This window comes from Symsagittifera roscoffensis, chromosome 10 (genome assembly GCF_963678635.1).
Source record: "Symsagittifera roscoffensis chromosome 10, txSymRosc1.1, whole genome shotgun sequence".
In the NCBI taxonomy this organism is placed as follows: domain Eukaryota; kingdom Metazoa; phylum Xenacoelomorpha; order Acoela; family Convolutidae; genus Symsagittifera; species Symsagittifera roscoffensis.
This window is the reverse complement of record NC_087071.1, coordinates 44,116,242-44,141,520: the sequence shown is the minus strand read 5'-3', so window position 1 is coordinate 44,141,520 and position 25,279 is coordinate 44,116,242. Positions and strand designations below refer to the sequence as shown.

Sequence of the window (25,279 nt, the reverse complement as noted above, 5' to 3'; positions counted from 1 at the left end):
ATATCAAAAAATTTGAGTTTTGTAAAGCTCGGAACTTTATGACAACGGAAATTTAAAAAAAAACGAGTAGATAAATAAATTTGTATCGCATAAAACAGCGCCAAAAGCTCAGTGCGAATGACTTCGCTCTTCAATCAGAGTTTTTTATCCCGCAGTGGTGTTTACAGATTTCAGATCTGTTGCAATTTGTTTAATATAGTAGAATTTCGATTGTACTGTTTTAAAAAACAATTTCAATGTATTTTGTTTTGCAGAAGTTTTTTTACTGTAAATTATCATTATAGAGTCATTACCCAAAAAATCTTTTTTTCTGTATCAATTTTAACTCTGCTTTCTATAGACTGTAAATTGACTTTTTCTACATACTCGCCTATCAACAAATATGAAAATAGTGAAAATATTTTGAATGTAGGGTTTTCAGTTTAATTTTTGTGCTGATGTTTCATCCAAAAAAAAACGTTAAAATTCAGAAATCAGAGTTATCTTACAGCAAAAACTAAATTTTCTGAGTTAAATTTTCCACCTTTTTGTTCATAATTTTATTTCACGAAACTGCGCTGAAAAATATGATGGCCTTTGAAGAATTTTTGCCAAAAATGCGTTTCTTACCGCGAGAATTGGTAGGTTGCAAAGTTTTAGTGGGATCTCTTGAAAGCTGTAGTTTGCGGTAAATGTAATTACCAAATTGCAAACTCAAGTTGTCAGTTTTCAAAATATTTATAAGTCTTTTGGCGTTAAATTCATTTTTGTTCTTGGCGAGATAACAAGTTTGAAGAGCTGCCCTACTGAGTATGAAGAGAAAACTGCTATTGGTCGTAAGTAAGTTAGTCATCATTCTTGCAAGTTTCCAGAATTTTCGGAAAATTTTGAAGTTTTATTATAGGAAACCTTTAAAAGATGAAACAGCTAAAAATTATTCGTGGTGACTTCAATATTGATGAATTACCTCACTCAAATAGGTCAGACTCTTTTTAAACAAGCCATGCTCTTTTGAAATGCTATGATATTGACATAATGAATTTGGGTTTATCGCGAGACGGCGTATACTTCTTCATGCATTGATCTTGCAATTGCGATGTATAATGCCAAAATCTATACAAAAAAAAATCAAATAAAAAATCAAATCCTTTTGATTAGTTTATTTCTAATGAATCAAACAATAGTAACTACTCGGGATAGAAACACACAAATTCAAATATTATCAAAATCTATTTTTCAGTTTTGTTGATTGATTTTGCGCTTGGAAGCTTTAATTTCTTATTACATTGAAATATGATTGGTCTACTTTACTTTAAGTTCATTAAAAAAGAACAAAAACAATTGAAATATCAAAAAATTCGAAGAACTCAAGCAATATCAAAAACTTTGAGTTTTTTAAAGCTCGGAACTTTATGACAACGGAAATTTAAAAAAAACGAGTAGATAAATAAATTTGTATCGCATAAAACAGCGCCAAAAGCTCAGTGCCAATAACTTCGCTCTTCAATCAGAGTTTTGTATCCCGCAATGGTATTTACAGATTTCAGATCTGTTGCAATTTGTTTAATGTAGTAGAATTTCGATTGTACTGTTTTAAAAAACAATTTTAATGTATTTTGTTTTGCAAAAGTTTTTTTACTGTAAATTATCATTATATAGTCATTACCAAAAAACTCTTTTTTTTTCTGTATCAATTTTAACTCTGCTTTCTATAGACTGTAAATTGGCTTTTTCTACATACTCGCCCATCAATAAACATGAAAATAGTAAAAATAGTTTGAATGTAGGGTTTTCAGTTTAATTTTTGTGCTGATGTTTCATCCAAAAAAAAACGTTAAAATTCAGAAATCAGAGTTATCTTACACAAAAACTAATTGTTCTGAGTTAAATTTTCCATCTTTTTGTTGATAATTTTATTTCACAAAACTGCGCTGAAAAATTTGATGGCCTTTGAAGAATTTTTGCCAAAAATGCTTTTCTTACCGCGAGAATTGGTAGGTTGCAAAGTTTTAGTGGGATCTCTTGAAAGCTGTAGTTTGCGGTAAATGTAATTACCAAATTGTAAACTCAAGTTGTCAGTTTTCAAAATATTCTTAAGTCTTTTGGCGGAAAATTCATTTTTGTTCTTGGCGAGAAAACAAGTTTGAAGAGCTGCCCTACTGAGTATGAAGAGAAAACCTGCCATTGGTCGTAAGTAAGTTAGTCATCAAAAAATAGTCAACATTCTTGCAAGTCTCCAGAATTTTCGGACAATTTTGATGTTTCATAATAGGAAACCTTTAAAAGATGAAACAGCTAAAAATTATTCGTGGTGACTTCAATATTGATGAATTAACTCACTCAAATAGGTCAGACTCTTTTTAAACAAGCCGTGCTCTTTTGAAATGCTATGATATTGACATAATGAATTTGGGTTTATCGCGAGACGGCGTATACTTCTTCATGCATTGATCTTGCAATTGCGATGTATAATGCCAAAATCTATACAATAAAAAACTGTATTAGTGATCATTTTCATTTTTAGCAGAGGGATGTTTGTTTCGAATCAGCAAAATCGTTTTCGATTCTAAAACATTTATTTCAAGAAAAAAACAGTAAAAATAGCAAATCCTTTTGATTAGTTTATTTCTAATGTATCAAAACATAGTAACTACTCGGGATAGAAACACGCAAGTTCAAATATTATCAAATTCTATTTTCAGTTTTGTTGATTGATTTTGTGCTTGGAAGCTCTAATTTCTTATTACATTGAAATGTGATTGGTCTACTTTACTTTACAATCATTAAAAAAGAACAAAAAAAGTTGAAACGTCAATAAATTCCAAGAACCCAAGCAATATCAAAAATTTTGAGTTTTGTAAAGCTCGGAACTTTATGACAACGGAAATTTTAAAAAAAAAACGAGTAGATAAATATATTTGTATCGCAAAAAACAGCGCCAAAAGCTCAGTGCCAATAACTTCGCTCTTTAATCAGAGTTTTGTATCCCGCAGTGGTATTTACAGATTTCAGATTTGTTGCAATTAATTTTTTTAATATAGTAGATTTTCGATTGTACTGTTTTAAAAAACAATTTCAATGTATTTTGTTTTGCAGAAATTTTTTTACTGTATATTATCATTATAGAGTCATTACCAAAAAACTCTTTTTTTTCTGTATCAATTTTAACTCTGCTTTCTATAGACTGTAAATTGACTTTTTCTACATACTCGCCTATCAACAAATATGAAAATAGTAAAAATATTTTGAATGTAGGGTTTTCAGTTTAATTTTTGTGCTGATGTTTCATCCAAAAAAACGTTAAAATTCAGAAATCAGAATTATCTTACAGCAAAAACTAAATTTTCTGAGTTAAATTTTCCACCTTTTTGTTCATATTTTTATTTCACAAAACTGCGCTGAAAAATTTGATGGCCTTTGAAGAATTTTTGCCAAAAATGCGTTTCTTACCGCGAGAATTGGTAGGTTGCAAAGTTTTAGTGGGATCTCTTGAAAGCTGTAGTTTGCGGTAAATGTAATTACCAAATTGCAAACTCAAGTTGTCAGTTTTCAAAATATTTATAAGTCTTTTGGCGGAAAATTCATTTTTGTTCTTGGCGAGATAACAAGTTAGAAGAGCTGCCCTACTGAGTATGAAGAGAAAACCTGCTATTGGTCGTAAGTAAGTTAGTCATCAAAATTTAGTCATCATTCTTGCAGGTTTCCAGAATTTTTGGACAAATTTGATGTTTTATTATAGGAAACCTTTAAAAGATGAAACAGCTAAAAATTATTCGTGGTGACTTCAATATTGATAAATTACCTCACTCAAATAGGTCAGACTCTTTTTAAACAAGCCATGCTCTTTTGAAATGCTATGATATTGACTTTGATATTGATAATGAATTTAGGTTTATCGCGAGACGGCGTAAACTTCTTCATGCATTGATCTTGCAATTGCGATGTATAATGCCAAAATCTATACAAAGAAAAACTGTATTAGTGATCATTTTCATTTTTAGCAGAGGGATGTTTTTTTCGAATCAGCAAAATCATTTTCGAATCTGAAACATTTATTGCAATAAGAAACCCGTAAAAATATCAAATCCTTTTGATTAGTTTATTTCTAATGAATCAAACAATAGTAACTACTCGGGATAGAAACACACAAATTCAAATATTATCAAAATCTATTTTTCAGTTTTGTTGATTGATTTTGCGCTTGGAAGCTCTAATTTCTTATTACATTGAAATATGATTGGTCTACTTTACTTTACGTTCATTAAAAAAGAACAAAAAAATTGAAGCGTCAAAAACTTCGAAGAACACAAGCATTATCACAAAATTTGAGTTTTGTAAAGCTCGAAACTTTGTGACAACGGAAATTTGAAAAAAAAAACGAGTAGATAAATAAATTTGTATCGCAAAAAACAGCGCCAAAAGCTCAGTGCCAACAATTTGCTCTTCAATCAGAGTTTTGTATCCCGCAGTGGTATTTCCAGATTTCAGATCTGTTGCAATTTATTTAATATAGTAGATTTTCGATTGTACGGTTTAAAAAACAAATTCATTGTATTTTGTTTTGCAGAAGTTTTTTTCTGTAAATTATCATTATAGAGTCATTACCAAAAAAACTCTTTTTTTTCTGTATCAATTTTAACTCTGCTTTCTATAGACTGTAAATTGACTTTTTCTACATACTCACCCTTCAACAAATATGAAAAAATCAAAAATATTTTGAATGTAGGGTTTCCAGTTTAATTTTTATGCTGATGTTTCATCCAAAAAAAACGTTAAAATTCAGAAATCAGAGTTATCTTACAGCAAAAACTAATTGTTCTGAGTTAAATTTTTCATCTTTTTGTTGATAATTTTATTTCACAAAACTGCGCTGAAAAATTTGATGGCCTTTGAAGAATTTTTGCCAAAAATGCTTTTCTTACAGCAAGAATTGGTAGGTTGCAAAGTTTTAGTCGGATCTCTTGAAAGCTGTAGTTTGCGGTAAATGTAATTACCAAATTTTAAACTCAAGTTGTCAGTTTTCAAAATATTCTTAAGTCTTTTGGCGGAAAATTCATTTTTGTTCTTGGCGAGATAACAAGTTAGAAGAGCTGCCCTACTGAGTACGAAGAGAAAACCTGCTATTGGTCGTCAAAAGTTAGTCATCATTCTTGCAGGTTTCCAGAATTTTCGGACAATTTTGATGTTTTATTATAGGAAACTTTTAAAAGATGAAACAGCTAAAAATTATTCGTGGTGACTTCAATATTGATGAATTACCTCACTCAAATAGGTCAGACTCTTTTTATACAAGCCATACTCTTTTGAAAAGCTATGATATTGACATAATGAATTTGAGTTTCCAGAATTTTCGGACAGTTTTGATGTTTTATTATAGGAAACTTTTAAAAGATGAAACAGCTAAAAATTATTCGTGGTGACTTCAATATTGATGAATTACCTCACTCAAATAGGTCAGACTCTTTTTAAACAAGCCATACTCTTTTGAAAAGCTATGATGTTGACATAATGAATTTGGGTTTATCGCGAGACGGCGTATACTTCGTCATGCATTTATCTTGCAATTGCGATGTATTATGCCAAAATCTATACAATTAAAAACTGTATTAGTGATCATTTTCATTTTTAGCAGAGGGATGTTTATTTCGAATCAGCAAAATCGTTTTCGAATCTGAAACATTTATTGCAATAAGAAACCAGTAAAACAATCAAATCCTTTTGATTAGTTTATTTCTAATGTATCAAATTATAGTAACTACTCGGGATAGAAACACACAAATTCAAATATTATCAAAATCTATTTTTCAGTTTTGTTGATTGATTTTGCGCTTGGAAGCTCTAATTTCTTATTACATTGAAGTATGATTGGTCTACTTTACTTTACGTTCATTAAAAAAGAACAAAAAAATTGAAACGTCTAAAAATTCGAAGAACCCAAGCAATATCAAAAAATTTGAGTTTTGTAAAGCTCGAAACTTTGTGACAACGGAAATTTAAAAAAAAACGAGTAGATAAATAAATTTGTATCGCAAAAAACAGCGCCAAAAGCTCAGTGCCAACAACTTCGCTCTTCAATCAGAGTTTTGTATCCCGCAGTGGTATTTACAGATTTCAGATCTGTTGCAATTTATTTAATATAGTAGATTTTCGATTGTATTGTTTTAAAAAACAATTTCATTGTATTTTGTTTTGCAGAAGTTTTTTACAGTAAATTATCATTATAGAGTCATTACCAAAAAAACTCTTTTTTTTCTGTATCAATTTTAACTCTGCTTTCTATAGACTGTAAGTTGACTTTTTCTTCATACTCGCCCATCAACAAATATGAAAATAGTAAAAATATTTTGAATGTAGGGTTATCAGTAAAATTCAGAAATCAGAGCTAATCTTACAGCAAAAACTAATTGTTCTGAGTTAAATTTTCCATCTTTTTGTTGATAATTTTATTTCACAAAACTGCGCTGAAAAATTTGATGGCCTTTGAAGAATTTTTGCCAAAAATGCTTTTCTTACAGCGAGAATTGGTAGGCTGCAAAGTTTTAGTGGGATCTCTTGAAAGCTGTAGTTTGCAGTAAATGTAATTACCAAATTGTAAACTCAAGTTGTCAGTTTTCAAAATATTCTTAAGTCTTTTGGCGGAAAATTCATTTTTGTTCTTGGCGAGATAACAAGTTAGAAGAGCTGCCCTACTGAGTATGAAGAGAAAACATGCTATTGATCGTCAAAAATTAGTCATCATTCTTGCAGGTTTCCAGAATTTTCGGACAATTTTGATGTTTTATTATAGGAAACCTTTAAATGATGAAACAGCTAAAAATTATTCGTTGTGACTTCAATATTGATGAATTGCCTCACTCAAATAGGTCAGACTCTTTTTAAACAAGCCATACTCTTTTGAAAAGCTATGATATTGACATAATGAATTTGGGTTTATCGCGAGACGGCGTATACTTCGTCATGCATTTATCTTGCAATTGCGATGTAAAATGCCAAAATCTATACAATTAAAAACTGTATTAGTGATCATTTTCATTTCTAGCAAAGGGATGTTTATTTCGAATCAGCAAAATCGTTTTCGAATCTGAAACATTTATTGCAAAAAGAAACGAGTAAAAAAATCAAATCCTTTTGATTAGTTTATTTCTAATGTATCAAAACATAGTAACTACTCTGGATAGAAACACACAAATTCAAATATTAACAATATCAATTTTCAGTTTTGCTGATTGATTTTGTGCTTGAAAGCTCTAATTTTTTATTACATTGAAATATGATTGGTCTACTTTACTTTACGTTCATTAAAAAACAACAAAAAAAATTGAAACGTCAAAAAATTCGAAGAACCCAAGCAATATCAAAAAAATTGAGTTTTGTAAAGCTCAGAACTTTATGACAACGGAAATTTAAAAATAAAAACGAGTAGATAAACAAGTTTTTATAGCAAAAAACAGCGCCAAAAGATTTACAGTAAATAACTTGGCTCTTCAATCAGAGTTTTGTATCCCGCAGTGGTATTTACAGATTTCAGATCTGTTGCAATTTATTTAATATAGTAGATTTTCGATTGTACTGTTTTAAAAATACAATTTCAACGTATTTTGTTTTGCAGAAGTTTTTTACTGTAAATTATCATTATAGAGTCATTACCAAAAAAAACTCTTTTTTTCTGTATCAATTTTAACTCTGCTTTCTAAAGACTGTACATTGACTTTTTCTACATACTCGCCCATCAACAAATATGAAAATAGTAAGAACATTTTGAATGTAGGGTTTTCAGTTTAATTTTTGTGCTGATGTTCCATCCAAAAAAAACGTTAATTTTCAGAAATCAGAGTTATCTTACAGCAAAAACTAATTGTTCTGAGTTAAATTTTCCATCTTTTTGTTGATAATTTTATTTCACAAAACTGCGCTGAAAAATTTGATGGCCTTTGAAGAATTTTTGCCTAAAAATGCTTTTCTTACAGCGAGAATTGGTAGGTTGCAAAGTTTTAGTGGGATCTCTTGAAAGCTGTAGTTTGCGGTAAATGTAATTACCAAATTGTAAACTCAATTTGTCAGTTTTCAAAATATTCTTAAGTCTTTTGGCGGAAAACTCATTTTTGTTCTTGGCGAGATAACAAGTTGGAAGAGCTGCCCTACTGAGTATGAAGAGAAAACCTGCTATTGGTCGTAAGTAAGTTAGTCATCAAAAAATAGTCATCATTCTTGCAGGTTTCCAGAATTTTCGGACAATTTTGATGTTTTTTTATAGGAAACCTTTGAAAGATGAAACAGCTAAAAGTTATTCGTGGTGACTTCAATATTGATGAATTACCTCACTCAAATAGATCAGACTCTTTTTAAACAAGCCATACTTTTTTGAAAAGCTATGTTATTGACATAATGAAATTGGGTTTATCGCGAGACGGCGTATACTTCTTCATGCATTGATCTTGCAATTGCGATGTATAATGCCAAAATCTATACAATTAAAAACTGTATTAGTGATCATTTTCATTTCTAGCAGAGGGATGTTTATTTCGAATCAGCAAAATCGTTTTCGAATCTGAAACATTTATTGCAAAAAGAAACCAGTAAAAATATCAAATCCTTTTGATTAATTTGTTTCTAATGTATCAAAACATAGTAACTACTCGGGATAGAAACACACAAATTCAAATGTTATCAAAATCTATTTTCAGTTTTGTTGATTGATTTTGTGCTTGGAAGCTCTAATTTCTTATTACATTGAAATATGATTGGTCTACTTTACTTTACGTTCATTAAAAAAGACCAAAAAATAAATGAAACGTCAAAAAATTTGAAGAACCCAAGCAATATCAAAAAATTTGAGTTTTTTAAAGCTCGGAACTTTATGACAACGGAAATTTAAAAAAAAACGAGTAGGTAAATAAATTTGTATCGCAAAAAACAGCGCCAAAAGCTCAGTGCCAATAACTTCGCTCTTTAATCAGAGTTTTGTATCCCGCAGTGGTATTTACAGATTTCAGATCTAGTGTAATTTATTTAATATAGTAGATTTTCGATTGTACTGTTTTAAAAAAACAATTTCAATGTATTTTGTTCTGCAGAAGTTTTTTTACTGTATATTATCCTTATAGAGTCATTACCCAAAAACTCTTTTTTTCTGTATCAATTTTAACTCTGCTTTCTATAGATTGTACATTGACTTTTTTTACATACTCGCCCATCAACAAATTTGAAAATAGTAAAAATATTTTGAATGTTGGGTTTTCAGTTTATTTTTTGTGCTGATGTTTCATAAAAAAAACGTTAAAATTCAGAAATCAGAGTTATCTTACAGCAAAAACTAATTGTTCTGAGTTAAATTTTCCATCTTTTTGTTGATAATTTTATTTCACAAAACTGCGCTGAAAAATTTGATGGCCTTTGAAGAATTTTTGCCAAAAATGCTTTTCTTACCGCGAGAATTGGTAGGTTGCAAAGTTTCAGTGGGATCTCTTGAAAGCTGTAGTTTGCGGTAAATGTAATTACCAAATTGTAAACCCAAGTTGTAGTTTTCAAAATATTCTTAAGTCTTTTGGCGGAAAATTCATTTTTGTTCTTAGCGAGATAACAAGTTAGAAGAGCTGCCCTACTGAGTATGAAGGGAAAACCTGCTATTGGTCGTAAGTAATTTTAACTTGACCCACCCAAAATATTTAACAACTATTTTGCTGTATATCGCCCACCATTGATGCCCAGTTAAACAGTTAAACCCGTGTTACCATGAACGCCGATTGTTTTGACGCACAAATTCCATCTTTAGAGAAGATGGGTAAATCAAAGAGAAAAAGAGCCCCTTTTTGTTTAGAGTCGCCTGTTTTTTGATAAAATGAAACTACTTGTGCAAGCTGTTCCATATTCATTGTGTCGAAGAGTGACTTCGTATCTGTCTTCACAGGTGCAGCTGTATGGAAAGACAGTGTTGCTACATGTTCCGTGACTTCCACAGGGGTTGGACTCTTCACACTCGTCGAGGTCTAAAAAGCATCATAGTTGCCATGTGGATAAATAAGCGTAAATAAAATTTGGGAAACCAAAAAAAATATGCAAAAAGGGTGGGGTTTAAACGGCCGAAGTTTTTTCGTATTGTACTTTCATAACAGAACAGATAACACTAACATTAAATCCAATGAAAAACTAATGACCTTTCTAACGATTAAAACAAAGTTCTCAAAAGCAATGAGTAGTTTAGAGAGTTGAGAATATTAAAAATCTGAAAATTTGTCTTCTTGAAACACTTTGATTGGTTTCAAATGTTTTGTAATACAGTTTGAATCATACAAGATGCTTGCACAAATATTGCTATAATCTTGCAAAACATGCAAAGATAAATGTGAAAAACTTAAAACAGAGGTTTATAGAGCTTCTGTTGAATCATTTTTCTGGGTCTGTATAATAAAAAGTTTCTTTTTACTTCAAAGACAACTTCTCTATTGATAAGACAATCATTGCAAGATTCTAGCAAGATTTCAATTTAAAAAAAATGGATTCATGATTACATTTATGAAAATCAAAATCAGCAGAGTATTCTGAGAGGTAAGCATTCAAGACCCTTAACATAAAAGCTGCGTGAATCTGAATGTTCTCTAAGGAAGATTTGGTGCCAATACTTCATATATTTAAGCCGCACATTCGCGAAAATACTGATCCAGACCTATCCAGCGAATGGATGACTTCATTTCTTTTTCAAATAAATCCTGCGAAATAATTAGACATTTTCTAAAATCCATTCTGAAATTTATGTTTCACAAAAGACAAAAAACTAAATGCTGATACGGCAAAAGTTCAAATCCTGTTTCTCATACCTGCACAAGTCTGTTCAACTGCTGAGACTATCTGCAACTCTGTCCCCTCCTTGCACTCACATGTATAGTTTGGCTCAGTGTTAATACATGTTCCCATTTCAACACCCCCACACATATTCTCATCAGCACACTCATCATAGTCTGAACAAATATTGGTTGTAAAAAAAAGAATTTACTGTGATAAGTCTAAATATTAGTTATTTATATGATTCGTATGATTGGTTAGTAGTAAAAAAGCTTAAAAAATATAAAACAAAAACACCCCTCGACTGTTAAATTTTTATTAGTAAACTGTTTATTCGCATTTGCGGATTGTAAATAATTTTAGCACGAGATAATTAGGCTCTAGGATCTTCTACTGGTTGCCCTTCCCACAAGCAAATTTAGCGGGGCCTAGGAAATTGGACGACCGTAACCTTCAGAAATTGGACGATGACTCTTTGTGAATTTAGACAATAGAACTGCGCCAACAACATTTTTTTTGCTCAGAAGGAAGTTACACATGAAGGAAAAATTATATGATTAAAGAACTGATCAAAATTTTGGCCATTTTTCCTTTACCCCACCTGCAACTTTTTACAACTAAAAATACTTTTCCCACCAACCGATTGTTATGCAAATTGACATGCAAACTAATTAGGCCATAACAAACCAAATATACTTGGTCTTCATAAATAACAGTAGCGGATTTAGGGGGGAGGACGCTCTTTCCCCTCAGGGATTCGACCCTCTGCCGAACCCTCTGCGAACGCAATTTTTTGGTCGAAATTTTCCAAAAAGTGCCTAAAAACGCCTTTTTTGACCTTTTTTTCAGAAATTTGCCTGAGGTGCAGAAATATTTATCGAATTTGGTCATCCTAGAAAAAAAAAGTCGACAAAATTTTCAAAATGTTTTTGAAATTCCGCCCCCCCCCCCCCTCGAGAAAATCCGGGCCTGATAAATAAACTTGTAAAAATCCTCTTCACACCATAAAATTGATGTTGATGCAAGGCGGGGGAAAAGGAAAAAGAGCCAAAATTTTTACTGTACGTTAAATTTTAAACATTCATTCGAAAAGAAAATTACATTAATGAAATGCATAAATTATACGGCTTGACATTAAAAACCTGATTTGTGATTGGACAACCAGTATTTACTCAAACAAAAACTAATTCAGATTTCTACACATTTTTCACATTTTGAAAAAACATCGGCCCAGTCTATTCAACCTCTTTCTGATCAATGTTCAGCCTTGTCCACCAATATTCAATTGAAACCTATTATTGAAGTAATTTACAACATTAAAAAGATAGCATCGATAAAAAATATTTAAAAAAATCTGCAATATAAAAAACGACGTATGTTGTTTAGAAAACTCTAAAACTGCCTAAATCAAATCATTCCGCCATGCTAACACAGTTTTCTCATATCTGTGCTCAAAATCTAACTTTGATCCAAATTTATTCGCAAATAGTTTTCGATCATCGAAAAATTTCAATCGCTTCCTTTCGCATCTCAATTGGCTGATACAAACTTCTGGATTATTCTAGAAAACTGTCATCCGGCATGGACCGACAAAACTCAGATATATATACCTTGACATTTATGATTTATGTTGTTACATATGTTTATGATGTTACATGCCATAAAAATACAGTTAGTCGGTCAATCGACCTTGAGAGATCTCATCTCGAACATAGACCAAATGAACGGTCAGAGAAAGAATAAATCTTTGCTTAAATTGGTCGTTTTATCTCGCTCCGCGTTAGCTTATCTGTTTGTCGATCCATTCGGATTCAGGAATCAAACGTTCATACATTAAGGTATGACATGGCGCAGCCATCAGGATATTCCAAAAGCCCACTCAACATAAATCCCTTTTGGGAGAAGGCATCGGCCGAACCACCTCTAGAATGGTCCAAGTGGCCGGCGATAATGGAAATGGCAATATTCGCGAAAGATGGCACAGAAATACGAAATTTTTTAAGAGCCCGACCAATGTTAGTCGAACCAGCAGAGCCGGTGTTCGAACTTGAAATCACAGGAGAGACTGAAGCACAAAGAAAGAACAGAGAAGTCAGAAATCAGGAGAAAAGAGTAGGTTGGGAAAACCATGTAATCAAAGCGAGAGAAAAAGGTGTACTTTGTAGCTCATTCAGATGGGACGAAGCAGACGCAAAAGAACGCAGCTACGTATTTTTATGCTTAGGAGCGGAAGGACAAAGACAAGTGTAACAGAAACGGCCTAATCAGGAGTTGCACACCGTTTCTACCCAAGAAATGATGACAACCCTCGAAGATATTTTTATCACAACTCGAATCATCGCTTTCGAAAGATACAATTTCATTTGTCAAAAACAGAAAAAGAATGAAAGTTTATAACAATTCCATTCGGATCTCGTGGAATTGGCATCGCGGGCAGATTGTGGAGACCGTGAGGAAGAATGCGTTCGTTCCCAACAAAAAAATAGCAGAGGAACTATTGGCACAGACCAGAACACCACAAGATGCATATGAATATGCAATCCGCCGGGAAAAATGTATCGAACATAGTAGAACTATGAAAACCAACCCTTTCAAAGGAAATCAAATTACAACAAAGCAAGAACCGGTTAATTACATTAACACCCGAGGACGCGCGAACTACTCTAACAATCAGAACACACAAAGAGGGCGAGGCGCCCGAGGCAGACCGTTTCACCGGGGATCACAAAATAACAGAGGACAACCAAGGGCTACAAACACAGGAAACCACAAACAGTGCTATAAAGGCGGCAACCGGTGTAACCAGAATCATTTACAGACATGTCCCGCTAAAGATAAAATTTGTGCAAAATGCGCCAAACGGGGGCACTTTGCCAAAGTATGCCGATCAACACAAGTCAACTATCTTGAAGATACTCAAATCGACCAACAAGATGAGCTTGACACCGAAAGCTTGGAAACAGAAAACGACCCAGTGGCGTTTGCAGAATTTTCTTCCAGCAATGATTGGGATAATTATCAAATAGACAACTTTTCGGTAATGGCAATCGAGGAATCATTTGAGATTAAGAATACAAGAACAATGGTCGAAGATGATCTAAACGGACATATTACGAAACTAAAAACCAATTCCGAACAATTGTTCGCTATTGCTGATTCGGGCACCCCAATGTCTTTTCTAAACGAAAAAACCGCAAGGCGCCTCCAACAACAGGATAAATCTGCACTGTTTAAAACCATCCCATCGGGAGACACAGCACGCACTTTAGCTTGCTATAATGGCGAAACAATTGTTCCGAAAGGAAGATTGATCATTACAATCACGTCAGGGGATGGCAAATCAGAGCCGCCCCATTCATCGTATTAGATGACAAAAAAGCAAACATCATCGGAAGGAATCTACTTCCGCAGATCGGCATCAAATTGATTCAAGAACAGAAAACAGAAAAGGTACTTGCTATACGAGAACAAGAAGAGTCGGACCCAGTGACAAAACAATGGGTCAAAAACAATTACGCACAATTGTGCGTACGTATCGGAAAATCTAAAAATCACACTATGAAAACACACTTCATTGAAGAATTTGAACCAGTTCAACAGAAGGGTAGACGCATTCCGATTTACCTTCAGGAACAAGTGGTAGGAGAATTAAATAAACTGATTGAACAAAAACATATTATCGAATTGGATAAATGTTCAGACAAATAATTTATAAGCCCAATTGTAATTACAGTGAAAAAAGATCAAACAGTTAAACTTGCGCTGGACTCGAAGAAAATCAATAAATTTATCCATAAAAACAAGCATCAGATGCCCAATATTAATCTACTATTGGATAACATTGCGCAGGTAGTCAAATCAGAAAAAACAAAGCCAACACCATTCTCTAAACTTGATTTGAGATACGCATACTCTAAAGTCCCGCTGGATCGAAAAACACGTGAAAAATGCAATTTCAGTTTGGTCGTCAGCAACGCAACAGGAACGTATCAATTCCAAACGGGATTTTACGGCCTCATGGATATGCCAGCTGAATTTCAAAAAGCTGTCGACTTAACATTGACGAATTGTACGAATACATATGCATATCTAGATGATATACTGGTAGTCACTAAGGGAACCAAAGAGTTAAATCGACAGAAATTGGACAACTTAATGAAGAAAATCTAGCGATTTCACTTGAGACATGTGTGTTCGCTTGCAAAGAGATTGAGTGGCTAGGATTTAAAATTAACAGTGAAGGCACAACCCCACTAATTAAGAAAACCGAAGCAAAAGAAAAACTGTCACCACCAAAAACATTTAAACAATTAAAAAATTTTATGGGGTCAATACATCATCTCACAAGATATATACCAAATCTAGCACAAACAGCTGCAGCGCTTCGTCCATTGCTAAAAAACACAGTGAAGAAAAAATCACTTGACTGGTCATCAGAACACAACACAGCTTTCAAAACATACTAAAATTAGTAGCTGAAATTACTCAGAACAAACACTTTGACCAAAAACTAGGGACTCGCATTGTTTGCGACGCATCAAACACCGGATTAGGAGCTGCACTAGAACAAAATTCACCAGAAGGTTGGATAGCCGTAGCGTACGCATCACGTTTTTTAAATTCCCTCGAGGAAAAATAATCGGTAATTGAACTAGAATTATTGAGAGTAGTTTGGGCAATCAAACACTTCAAACACTAACTTTATGGAAAAATTTCTACAGTCATTACCGATCATCAAGCTTTAATCAGTGCATTAAACGCAAGCGAAAGATCAAAAACAAGTCAGAGTCGACTCACACGATCGATTGATAGATTAATTCCATTTCATTTTGATATCAAACACTTGGCGGGGAATAAAATGGGACTTATTGACTACATGTCCCAAAATCCGGCTGGGTTGGCAATACCCCCTAGTGAGTATGATGAGGAATTTGTAGTTGCATCAATTAATGCTTTCAATAACGATCTCGAACTGATTGACAACGTCATTCTAAATAATTTGGCCAATCAGAACAAAGCACCGTATGAGCTGATCAAAAAACACGCGGAAAACAAAGAGGTATTGAATGCCATTTAAACACTCATAGCACATGTGATCATTCCAAATATTCCACTCACGGTCAATTGCAAACTAGAACTTCAATTCAGTCTCACTCAAAAATCGCCAACGAACAGTCAGTTCTCTCTCAAACAAAATTGTATAAAGCAAAACAAACAATCCAAAAATTGGTAAATTGCATAACTCACTCTAAAATGAGCAAACGATCAGACACTCTCGGATTTAAAGGAGGCTTTATACCCACAGAACTGAAAAGTGCCGATACAGAGGTGAAAAACTCAAAGTAAGCTACGCAGTGGCAAGGATCGTCAGATAGAGAAGAGAGCCTGTCTGACCCAAGATGGCACAAAAGGCCACCTACAAAAGGAAAGAAAGTAAACACTAACTCACCAAAGCAGACAACTACGGAGGGGAACGCAAATGTTCAAGACGCAAGAGAAGTCTTTAGGAAAAAGAAAATTGAAGAAACACGCCAAAAATCAAACTTTCCCAAAATCATTTTCTCAGACGATCAGGAAAAACGAAACAGCCACACGGAGAGAAAGAACTCGACAGACCAGTTAAAAACGACGTCCTGCCAAACAGAGGAAATAGCATGGTTCAGCGCCCAAACGGATTCGTGCACGACGTACTGTCAGACAGAGGAAAGAGCATCTTCCAGCGCTAAATATATTCGTGCGAAACGGAGATAGAAGTAACCTCCAGGTCTACTCAAACAAAGCTATCTGGAGAACAGCAATCAGTTAATGAGATTTGGGTGAGCCGCGTAAACCCAACAATGACTACACAAGAGGAGCAAAAAACACAACGAGATACCCCCAACGATGACGACGAATACATCACTCGAGGCCAAGCCATGAAATGATCACGGAAGGACTAACAGCAACAATAGAAAAAGCCACGAACACATAAGAGAGCGAAGTAGACACCCCATTGTTTCGAAGGAAACTCTAACGGGTGCTCGGTGTACGGTTCATTTCGGCGGCGACGAAAAAAGATCGAAACCTCCGACCACTCATCAATTTCGTCAAGAAACGGGATTGGTAGGCCATCAAAAACTTATGTGGGCCTCATTGTTACAATATCAGGAATCGACTTCACGTTCGCAAAGACTGTCTCCTGATCGATGAACGAATCGTGACACCGACTTAACTTCGGCAAACAGTGCTCGACAGCCTCCATTTGACCCATCCAGAATCGGCAGCCATGTTGGATCTATGCCAACACGTCTGGTTCCCTCACATTCATAGAACCATTGTACACATGGCGCAAAACTGCAGACACTGTACAGAACAAGGTAAAAATTTAAAACTCGTTATAGGAAAAAAACACTCATTCCTTATGGAACCAGTGGTAGAACCCAACGAGGAAGTTCAGCTAGATTTCGCAGGTCCCCTCCCGGATGAATTAAATAGGGATGCTTACATTTTAGTCGCTATTGATAAGTGGTCTAAATTTTCTACGGCAAAGGTTGCTTCCAACACAACAGCCGATATCGCCATAAAATTCATGCAAACGATATAATTCGAAGAACGGCGTGCCAAGAAGATTAAGATGCGATCAGGCCCAAACATTCAGAGCAAAGAAATTCTATTTTTTTTGTAACTCGAATAACATAAAACTACTTTTCGCACCGATTGACGACTGCAGAGCAATAGGGGTAGTCGAACGAATGATACAAACACTCAAACGCAGGCTAGCAGTGATGCGAGTTGATAAAACAAACACACCGTATCAACTTGCTTCCGACGTAGCTGAAATAAAAAAAACTTTACGGATCACGCCACACGGCGTCACAAAAAATTCACCTTTCTAAGCACACTTAGGCCGTAAACCCAACACTCCGCTATCAAACATCGCAATAAACAGTACACCGAATAACTTAAATTGGGAAAACGCAAAACATGCATGTTTAGATCGAAAGAACCTAGAAAAGCCGCCACTACCAGCAGAGATCATACGTGACCTCCAAAGATGGTCGGAAGACGAGGTGACAATTCAGAAAAAAGGGAATCTGAACACGCAATTACCAAAGAATCTACAGCTTCCTAAATCTCCAACACAGCAAACAACAGGTGCACGTCATAAAGTTATAGAACTAGCCAAAGATAAACTTAATGTAAGATACAAAGGGATACAAACAACAATAGATCCACACACTGAGAAGAAAATAGAATAGGTGGCACGAAAAACAATTAGGATAGCAACGAAAATAAAATGTCCAAAAAGATTTGAACGAAAATATAAGACAGTGGACGGAAAAATCTTGACATACACTCCACACACCGCTTGGGTACAAACATTTGGCAAACAACCAAGATTATTAAGAAATAGTGGAGCAGCTTTTGTACCAAACCTCTGAATTTATGGACCTTGTAGACCATCCCAGCTAAGCGATTATGTGGCTTATAAATCCTCACGGAGAAATGGAACATGTCTACGTTTTTTAGACATCAACAACCCAAACGCGACCCAACATGCAATGTTTGAAGAAGACGAGGCGACGGGCCTCCCGGTGAAACAGACGAAAAAGTCGAAACAACAAACTATCAGTCCCGCAAAACGAAAGGCGAAAGCAACGGGAAAGCGCACCGGAGGACGACCTTCAAGACAACCTCAGAACAGAGGAATGACTTTAGAAACAGAGGCACCAACAGAGAAGGAGAAGACAACAATGGCAGACGTGGAATTAAGTCAGGATGACAATAGTTCAACCACATCATCGGAAGATGTGGCCCCTTCGCCGAAACGGCAGAATCAAAAGACAACCCCACCAGCAACAGAACCCTCAAGAAGATCCACCCGGAACCGCCAATCGGCGTTATCAAATGCATTTGGGAATGCAATTCCAATCAACATCATACTCGACCCGAGCAACACTAACAAAGCAAGTCGACGATTCGAGATGGATTCGCCACCCGAACAGGACAAGTCTAATCATCCAAGCCTGAAAACCTTAATCAAGGAAATGGGTTTCTCGGATAAAACCCCAGAGTATCAAGCGTGCCTAAAGTTCATTGAAACTATAAGCCCTAAACAGACCAAAAAGAAAGAGGAAGTGGTGGATTTAACGTCGTTAACGGATGAGGAGATGGCGGAGAACAATAACGATATTCTACTTATAAATGGGGGAAAACTCAGAAACTGGATGCTGAAGCAGAAATGCCAGATGATGAAGGACATACGAAGCAGGAAGACGAAATGACAAAAGAAGTAAAGGAAAAATGAATGATGTGCGCGTCCCACGGGGACGAAAAACTCAAAAACTTAAAAGTAAACGGTCCCATGTGGACTTTAAAACTCAATTATCAGTTATAATTTAAGTGTCAAGGGGGAATGTCATCCGGCATGGACCGACAAAACTCAGATATATATACATTGACATTTATGATTTATGTTGTTACATATGATAATGATGTTGCATGCCATAATTATACATTTAGTCGGTCAATCGACCCTGAGAGATCTCATCTCGAACACAGACCGAATGAACGGTCAGAGCAAGAACGGTCAGATCTGTTTGTCGATCCATTCGGATTCAGTAATCAAACGTTCATACATTGAGGTATGACAAATACTTCACGTTTATAATTAATTTTACCACAGAATTTTTCTTCCTTTTCTTTACTAAAGCAAAATGACCAAAAACGATGAAGTGTTGAAATCCTAATAATGACAATTGCAAGGATACTGACACCCGAAGTTTTACCGAAATTTTGAAATTTTCATACGAAAACTCAAATGATTCATTCAGTTTACTGGTTCAACGATGATGAGGGTGCAAAAATTGATGAAAATCAAGAAGAACAACCCTGGGCCACTTGCAATCCTTACTTCAGTGATCAATTGAGGGTGGGAGTTTATTTTATAAAATTTCATTTTTGTGATATTTTCGTGCGATTTGAGATTTTCTGTTTTCAGAAAGAAGAATTTTAAAAAATTGAGTATTTAAAAAAAATCACCCTAGTCTATTCAACCTATGCAAAAGTACACGCCAAAATCGTCTCTTGTGGAGTGGTGCAAAGTCAAGTAAAATCAGATCTAACAAAGTTAATTTGAAAAAACTTAATTTCAAAATCCTGAGTCGTTAATATGTGGACATTTCACCCAATCACTCTATTCTGCTAATGTTAAAAAATTATCTTTAACCCAATAGTTTGAGACGTTTCTGTGGGTAAAAACTTAAACCACACATTGGTTCTGTCAGAAACAACGCTTGACCTTGAAGGTGACTAAATTGATGAAAATACTTTTTATTGAAAAAAAAACTTGACAATTTGAACGTTACTGTTTATCCCTCAAAAGACGTGAGCTGTTATGATTATGTTGATCTCCAAAAGTACAGCCCTGGAGCAAAACGCAATGTGAGACTGGGCGTGACGTCGTTTCAAAAAAGTTGCGGCATGTTTTTCTTTATCAAATTATATCTACTGTGCAATGGACCAAGGCTAAACTATCAACTTATCAACTTGAGCATGTATGAACTAAAGGAGCTCTCTGAAACACCATCTGCATTTTAAACAACAAGAGCCTCCACCAACTAGTAGTTGATCTATATGACTTGACTGCTCCGACAACAAAAAAAAAGAAACAAAAACAATCACACTAAAACAGCAAAACCATCTAAGAAAACTCACAAAACACCTAGGGGAGCTGCGGAGGGGTGGCATGAACAAAAAAACTCAAACCGAAAACCGAAACGGAAAAACTCGATGTGATGAAGCATCGTGGTGAAAAAATCAATATAAAGTAAATTTCACTCCATTTATATATTGAACTTCACCCTTCAGCCCCTACACCATTTGGATATGTGCACAGAACGGAAAAAAGACCAAGCATATAGTTAAGTAATAATTGGAGTAAAGTAAGATTATTTTCCATACACCCAGCTAAAACAAAGTGCTATCCGTCAACTTGAAAACTCAAGTTCTTTTGCAAAAGTAGAAAAAAATGAATTATTCTACAACATTTAGCCAATATAACCCATGTCCGGGATCTGACTCAACTTGATTGTCTAAAGTTGCAGATAATTACAAAAAAAAATTTAAAACTCGCTGATTGCAAATAACATTCAAGTCATTGCGCTCTCATGAATCGTGGCTTATTTTTTGAGTCGTCGTATAACAAAAACCAGACTAATGATTGATCCTTTCATAAAAGCCGGCAATTGATACAGTTGACTCTTCTGGAAGAGTGACAATTTTTGATTTCGATAATCGAATCCTGGAAAAAAACCTTAGAAATTGCGTAGTAATAACGTTACTATTTCGAAATTGACTACTTTGGCCAATTGTTTTTTCTTATTTTTTTTGCATTTTAAATTTATGTGTTGTGTCTGATTGATTTTGAGCAGGACAAAACAATTTGTGCAATATGAGTAAAAGCTAACATGCTGCCCAATCCCAATTTAAGAAAAAAAAGTTGGACAAACGATAGACTGTTCATGTGTTTGGTGATACCAAGTGGTTCCGGTAAAACCTAATTTTTCAAGGAATTCTTCTATTACTATAGATTTGAAGCAAAAATTGGTTGAATTCTTTATTTTTACCAGCCTAATCAATTGTTGTTCAATGAAATTTGAAAAAAAACTCCCGTAATTATGTTTATACCGGGAGTGAAGTTTGTTTTCATCTCAACAGCAGAGAAATAAGGCTTTTCGTTTTTGATGGTGTATCCACAGAAATTTCTACAAAATAGCTAGCGCTGATCGGCATTAAGTTTTACAATTGATTAATATCAAGCACAATTAGTTTTACAAAAACACAGAGGCCAGAGAAGCTGAGCTGCAATTAGTTGATATAGTTTTGAATCAAGTAGCAAAAACAACTAGTATTAGAGATGATTTTAAAACAAATTAAATTCTGAGTCATTTCATCAGCAAAAAATGTTCACCAAAAAATCAAAGAATGATAGATTTTGTTTTTTTTTCTGTCAGAGGTAGTAATGATTATATTGTCAGGAAATGTGCCGGGGAAAATGTGAAAAAAATTGGAAGATAGGAAGAATAAATTAGACGTATTTTTCAAAATCAAGTTACATAGCAGAAAGGCATGCAGTTTCGAGTTAAAAACTTCAATATATCTAGTTGAAATTTTTCGTCCGGCAGCATTGACCACACAATCCTATGTGTTCTACTTCCCTACACAACCCATCAGCAAAATATTCTTTCAGAATATCCACAATACTCAACTATTCTTCACAAAAAATATTTCAAAATAAACTTGATCTGACACAAAAATCCAAACTCTTGCCTGTTCGTAACCAGCAACACAAAAAAAACCGTCCCTACGGGTGTCAGCTACAAAAACAACTAAAAAAGAAGAGCAAACTGTTATTATTTCCGCGGAGTGTTCTAATGGCCAATCAGTCAGTTGTTGATTGAATTTTGAGTAAAGTTGGTGGAACAAAAACTAATCAGGCACGCAGCCTTTTGAAACTAATTGGATCACTCAAATTTCTCAAGGTAAAACTGGTATTGAGTTTCTTCAAAACATTGATAGATCTGTCATTCGTTCCTGTGTAGACTTCAGAACAAGTTTCTATTCGTTTTATTTTTTCGAACAAGTTATTTAAACTTAACCAATTTTGGAATAAATCTACAGCTTTTTCATGATAATTATTTGATTGATAATTCGTGTCATGAATAAATCACTTCTAACTTTCTGAAAAACTTTAGGAAAAATTGAACAAAAAATAACGAAAAAACAAGGTTTTTGTTTTGATGTTTTCCGAACTATAAAACCTTTTTTTACAAAGCTTAGTCTGATCGCTACATTCTGTACTACTTGCATAGCTATCGGTTTTCCTTAATATCATTGAAGTTGAAATATTTTGAATCTCGGTTAAAAACTGTTATCATCAGCAAAAATATTATAATTATTTATAATTATGACGGGTAAAAAGAATACACGCTGACCTTGGCATTTAGGATGTGAATCAGATTGGAACTGGAATCCCTCTGCACAATCACACACAAAAGACCCCTCTGTGTTCACACATTGACCCCTACTGACTGATGCGGCTGGCTCATTTCCAGCAGCTGGCACATTGTAAGTGCCGCAGATATCTGAGTTCCCTTCGCATTCGTCGATGTCTGAAAAAAAAGTTCATAGCCAACAACAGACAGTTGGAAAAGAGTACTGAACGTAAATAATCAGAGAAAACACTGGTGTTTTTCGAAAAAACTTCGAATATCGATTTTCGAAGAAAAAATGAATGGCCTTGAAGCTCTTGGAACTCAAGAACAATTTATCGTTTTGGCACTTTTTTGCATAAAACTAACCCAAAATGTGAATAAAAATTACGACTTTTTTCTGAAAAGTTTACGACTTCATAACGTTTGTCGACTCCTAAATATGAAACTGATTTTTTTCGGGACTTCTAAATTTTAATTTTAAATCTCTTACCATTTATCGATTTCAAAAAATTAAATTAAAACAAAAACTAGCATAAAATAATTCAGCAAAAAAATAGGTTAAAGTTTTTCAGCTAAATTGCAAATAATTTAATTATATTTTAGCCAAAGGTAATTTTAGTTAACTTTGTTACATGTTATTCGGTTTGTGGCAAACAGTTACTAACACAACTTCAACTAATGAACCCTTCTTCATAGCAAATAGCTGACACATTTTTTTCTGATGCCAACTGGTGATGTGAAATCTTACTAACCCTCGCATTTAGATCCGTACAGACTGTTGAATTGGAACCCTTCCTGACATTGGCAGTAATAAGTGAGAAATTTGTTCTCGCATAAAACCACGCGATCAGGCTCTCCGCATATTTCAGCCGCACATTCGTCAATATCTGCAAAAAAGAATGAATTCAGGGGCGGATTAAGGGGAGGGCGGTTGGCGGACGCCTTCTTCCCTCAGGAATTCGACCCCCTGCCGACCCAAAAGGTCCCCCCTTTGGTACTTTTTAAGAACTCCATTTTTGGCCAACCTATCCTAAAACTTTTCTAAGGGCGTCTTGGGCGCCAATATATATCATAAATTTGAGGGGGAAGCGCGCGTCGAAAAAACGCGATTTTTTGGTCAAAATTTTCCAAAAAGTCCTCGAAATTAATATTGTTCAAGTTTGCTTCTAAATTCAATCTTCTTAATAATATACATATATATATATATATATATATATATATATATATATATATATATATATATATATATATGTATATTATTAAGAAGATTGAATTTAGAAGCAAACTTGAACAATTTGTTGATGGAAGTTGAATTATTTTGTACAAAACTGATATCAATTTAGTACAATTAATAGCGAGTCAATCACATTAATTCATTTTTGTCTTAAATTAACATTTGAAAAAGAAATAATTAATGATTAATAGTTTTGAAAGAAAAGTCATTACTGAAGAACAGTTTTGCAAGAAAAACAATATTGATTACGGTTTTAAAAGCAAAATCTTTATGTTCAAAAAAATAGTTTTGGTTACGCTCTTTATTTCAAAACAGTTACAGAAATATGATGATAGATAGATGAAAATTGAGAACATTCTCAATATCAAAAAGAAGACGTCTTCAAATTTTCACTAAAAAAAAAATTGTGAATGAAATTCACTATTTTCCTGAAGTTTAGTCATTACATATCTTACGTTTAATATTCTGATCCGTGTATCACTCAGTAGCGCTTATTTCTTTATTTGATTTTCTTGAAATCGTTTAAAAGTTTGTCTGTAGGCTTTTCATTGGACTTTTGCTTTTTATGTTCAGACTTTCGTAACGACAGTAACGGAATTTTTGAGCTCGGGTGGGTTTTTTTTCCTCAGACAAAATTTAATTTTTTAACTAGCCATTAAAAATAATGTTGTCCTGAGCTTGAATTTGAAAAGATATTGGCTCTTTTTCCTTCCCCCCCCCACCTCACTCAAACATGAATTTTATGGTCTAACAAGCGGTCTTACAAGGTTGAATATGGAGACCAAATATGTTTGTCATGGCCTAATCATTCTACATGCCAATTTTCATGACAATCGGACAAAGTGAACAGTAATTTCAAATAAAAAAACTTGCAGGTGGGGGGGGAAAGGAAAAAGAGCCAAGATATTTTATCTGTGATCGTTTTTTGTATAGTTATGGGAATTTAAAGATTGCAATTTTAGCCCATTTCAGGGGACAATTAACGCGCGATATATTTCGCGCTATTAACGCGTAAGCGGAAACCTAATTCGTCTTAGAAATAGTTCCAAATTGGTTGAAGGAAACTTATTTGACACAATTGATTTGTTACTAGGAGCAAAATCTATCAAAACTCTATTTGGCGTGTGCAGGGATGATTTTCGCAAAAATCTTAAATTCGAAAAAAATGTGTGTTTTATTTTTTCTACATTTAACTTTTCAAGTTATTTTTTTGACCTTTAGATTTTCATGTCCTTACTGCTCTATAGACCTTAAAAGGCTGTCGGAGAATTCAGGGCCTCACTGATACGAGCAGTCTTGTCTCTTTTTGCAT

The 25,279-nt window shown here is 34.2% G+C and overlaps 1 protein-coding gene across 3 annotated transcripts in view; it reads right to left on the bottom strand.

Annotated features, from left to right (window-relative positions):
• LOC134855424 (latent-transforming growth factor beta-binding protein 2-like) overlaps positions 1-25,279 on the bottom strand; it is a 56,501-nt gene that overhangs the window by 15,473 nt on the left and 15,749 nt on the right. For 2 of the 3 annotated variants that reach the window (XM_063871948.1, XM_063871947.1), the window contains 4 exons: positions 23,486-23,620; positions 22,734-22,910; positions 10,794-10,934; positions 9,828-9,965 (listed from right to left, as the gene is read on the bottom strand). In XM_063871948.1, coding sequence (XP_063728018.1) covers positions 9,828-9,965; positions 10,794-10,934; positions 22,734-22,910; positions 23,486-23,620 — 591 coding nt within the window. The remainder of the gene's footprint in view (positions 1-9,827; positions 9,966-10,793; positions 10,935-22,733; positions 22,911-23,485; positions 23,621-25,279) is intronic. The other variant, XM_063871949.1, reaches the window with a different exon arrangement.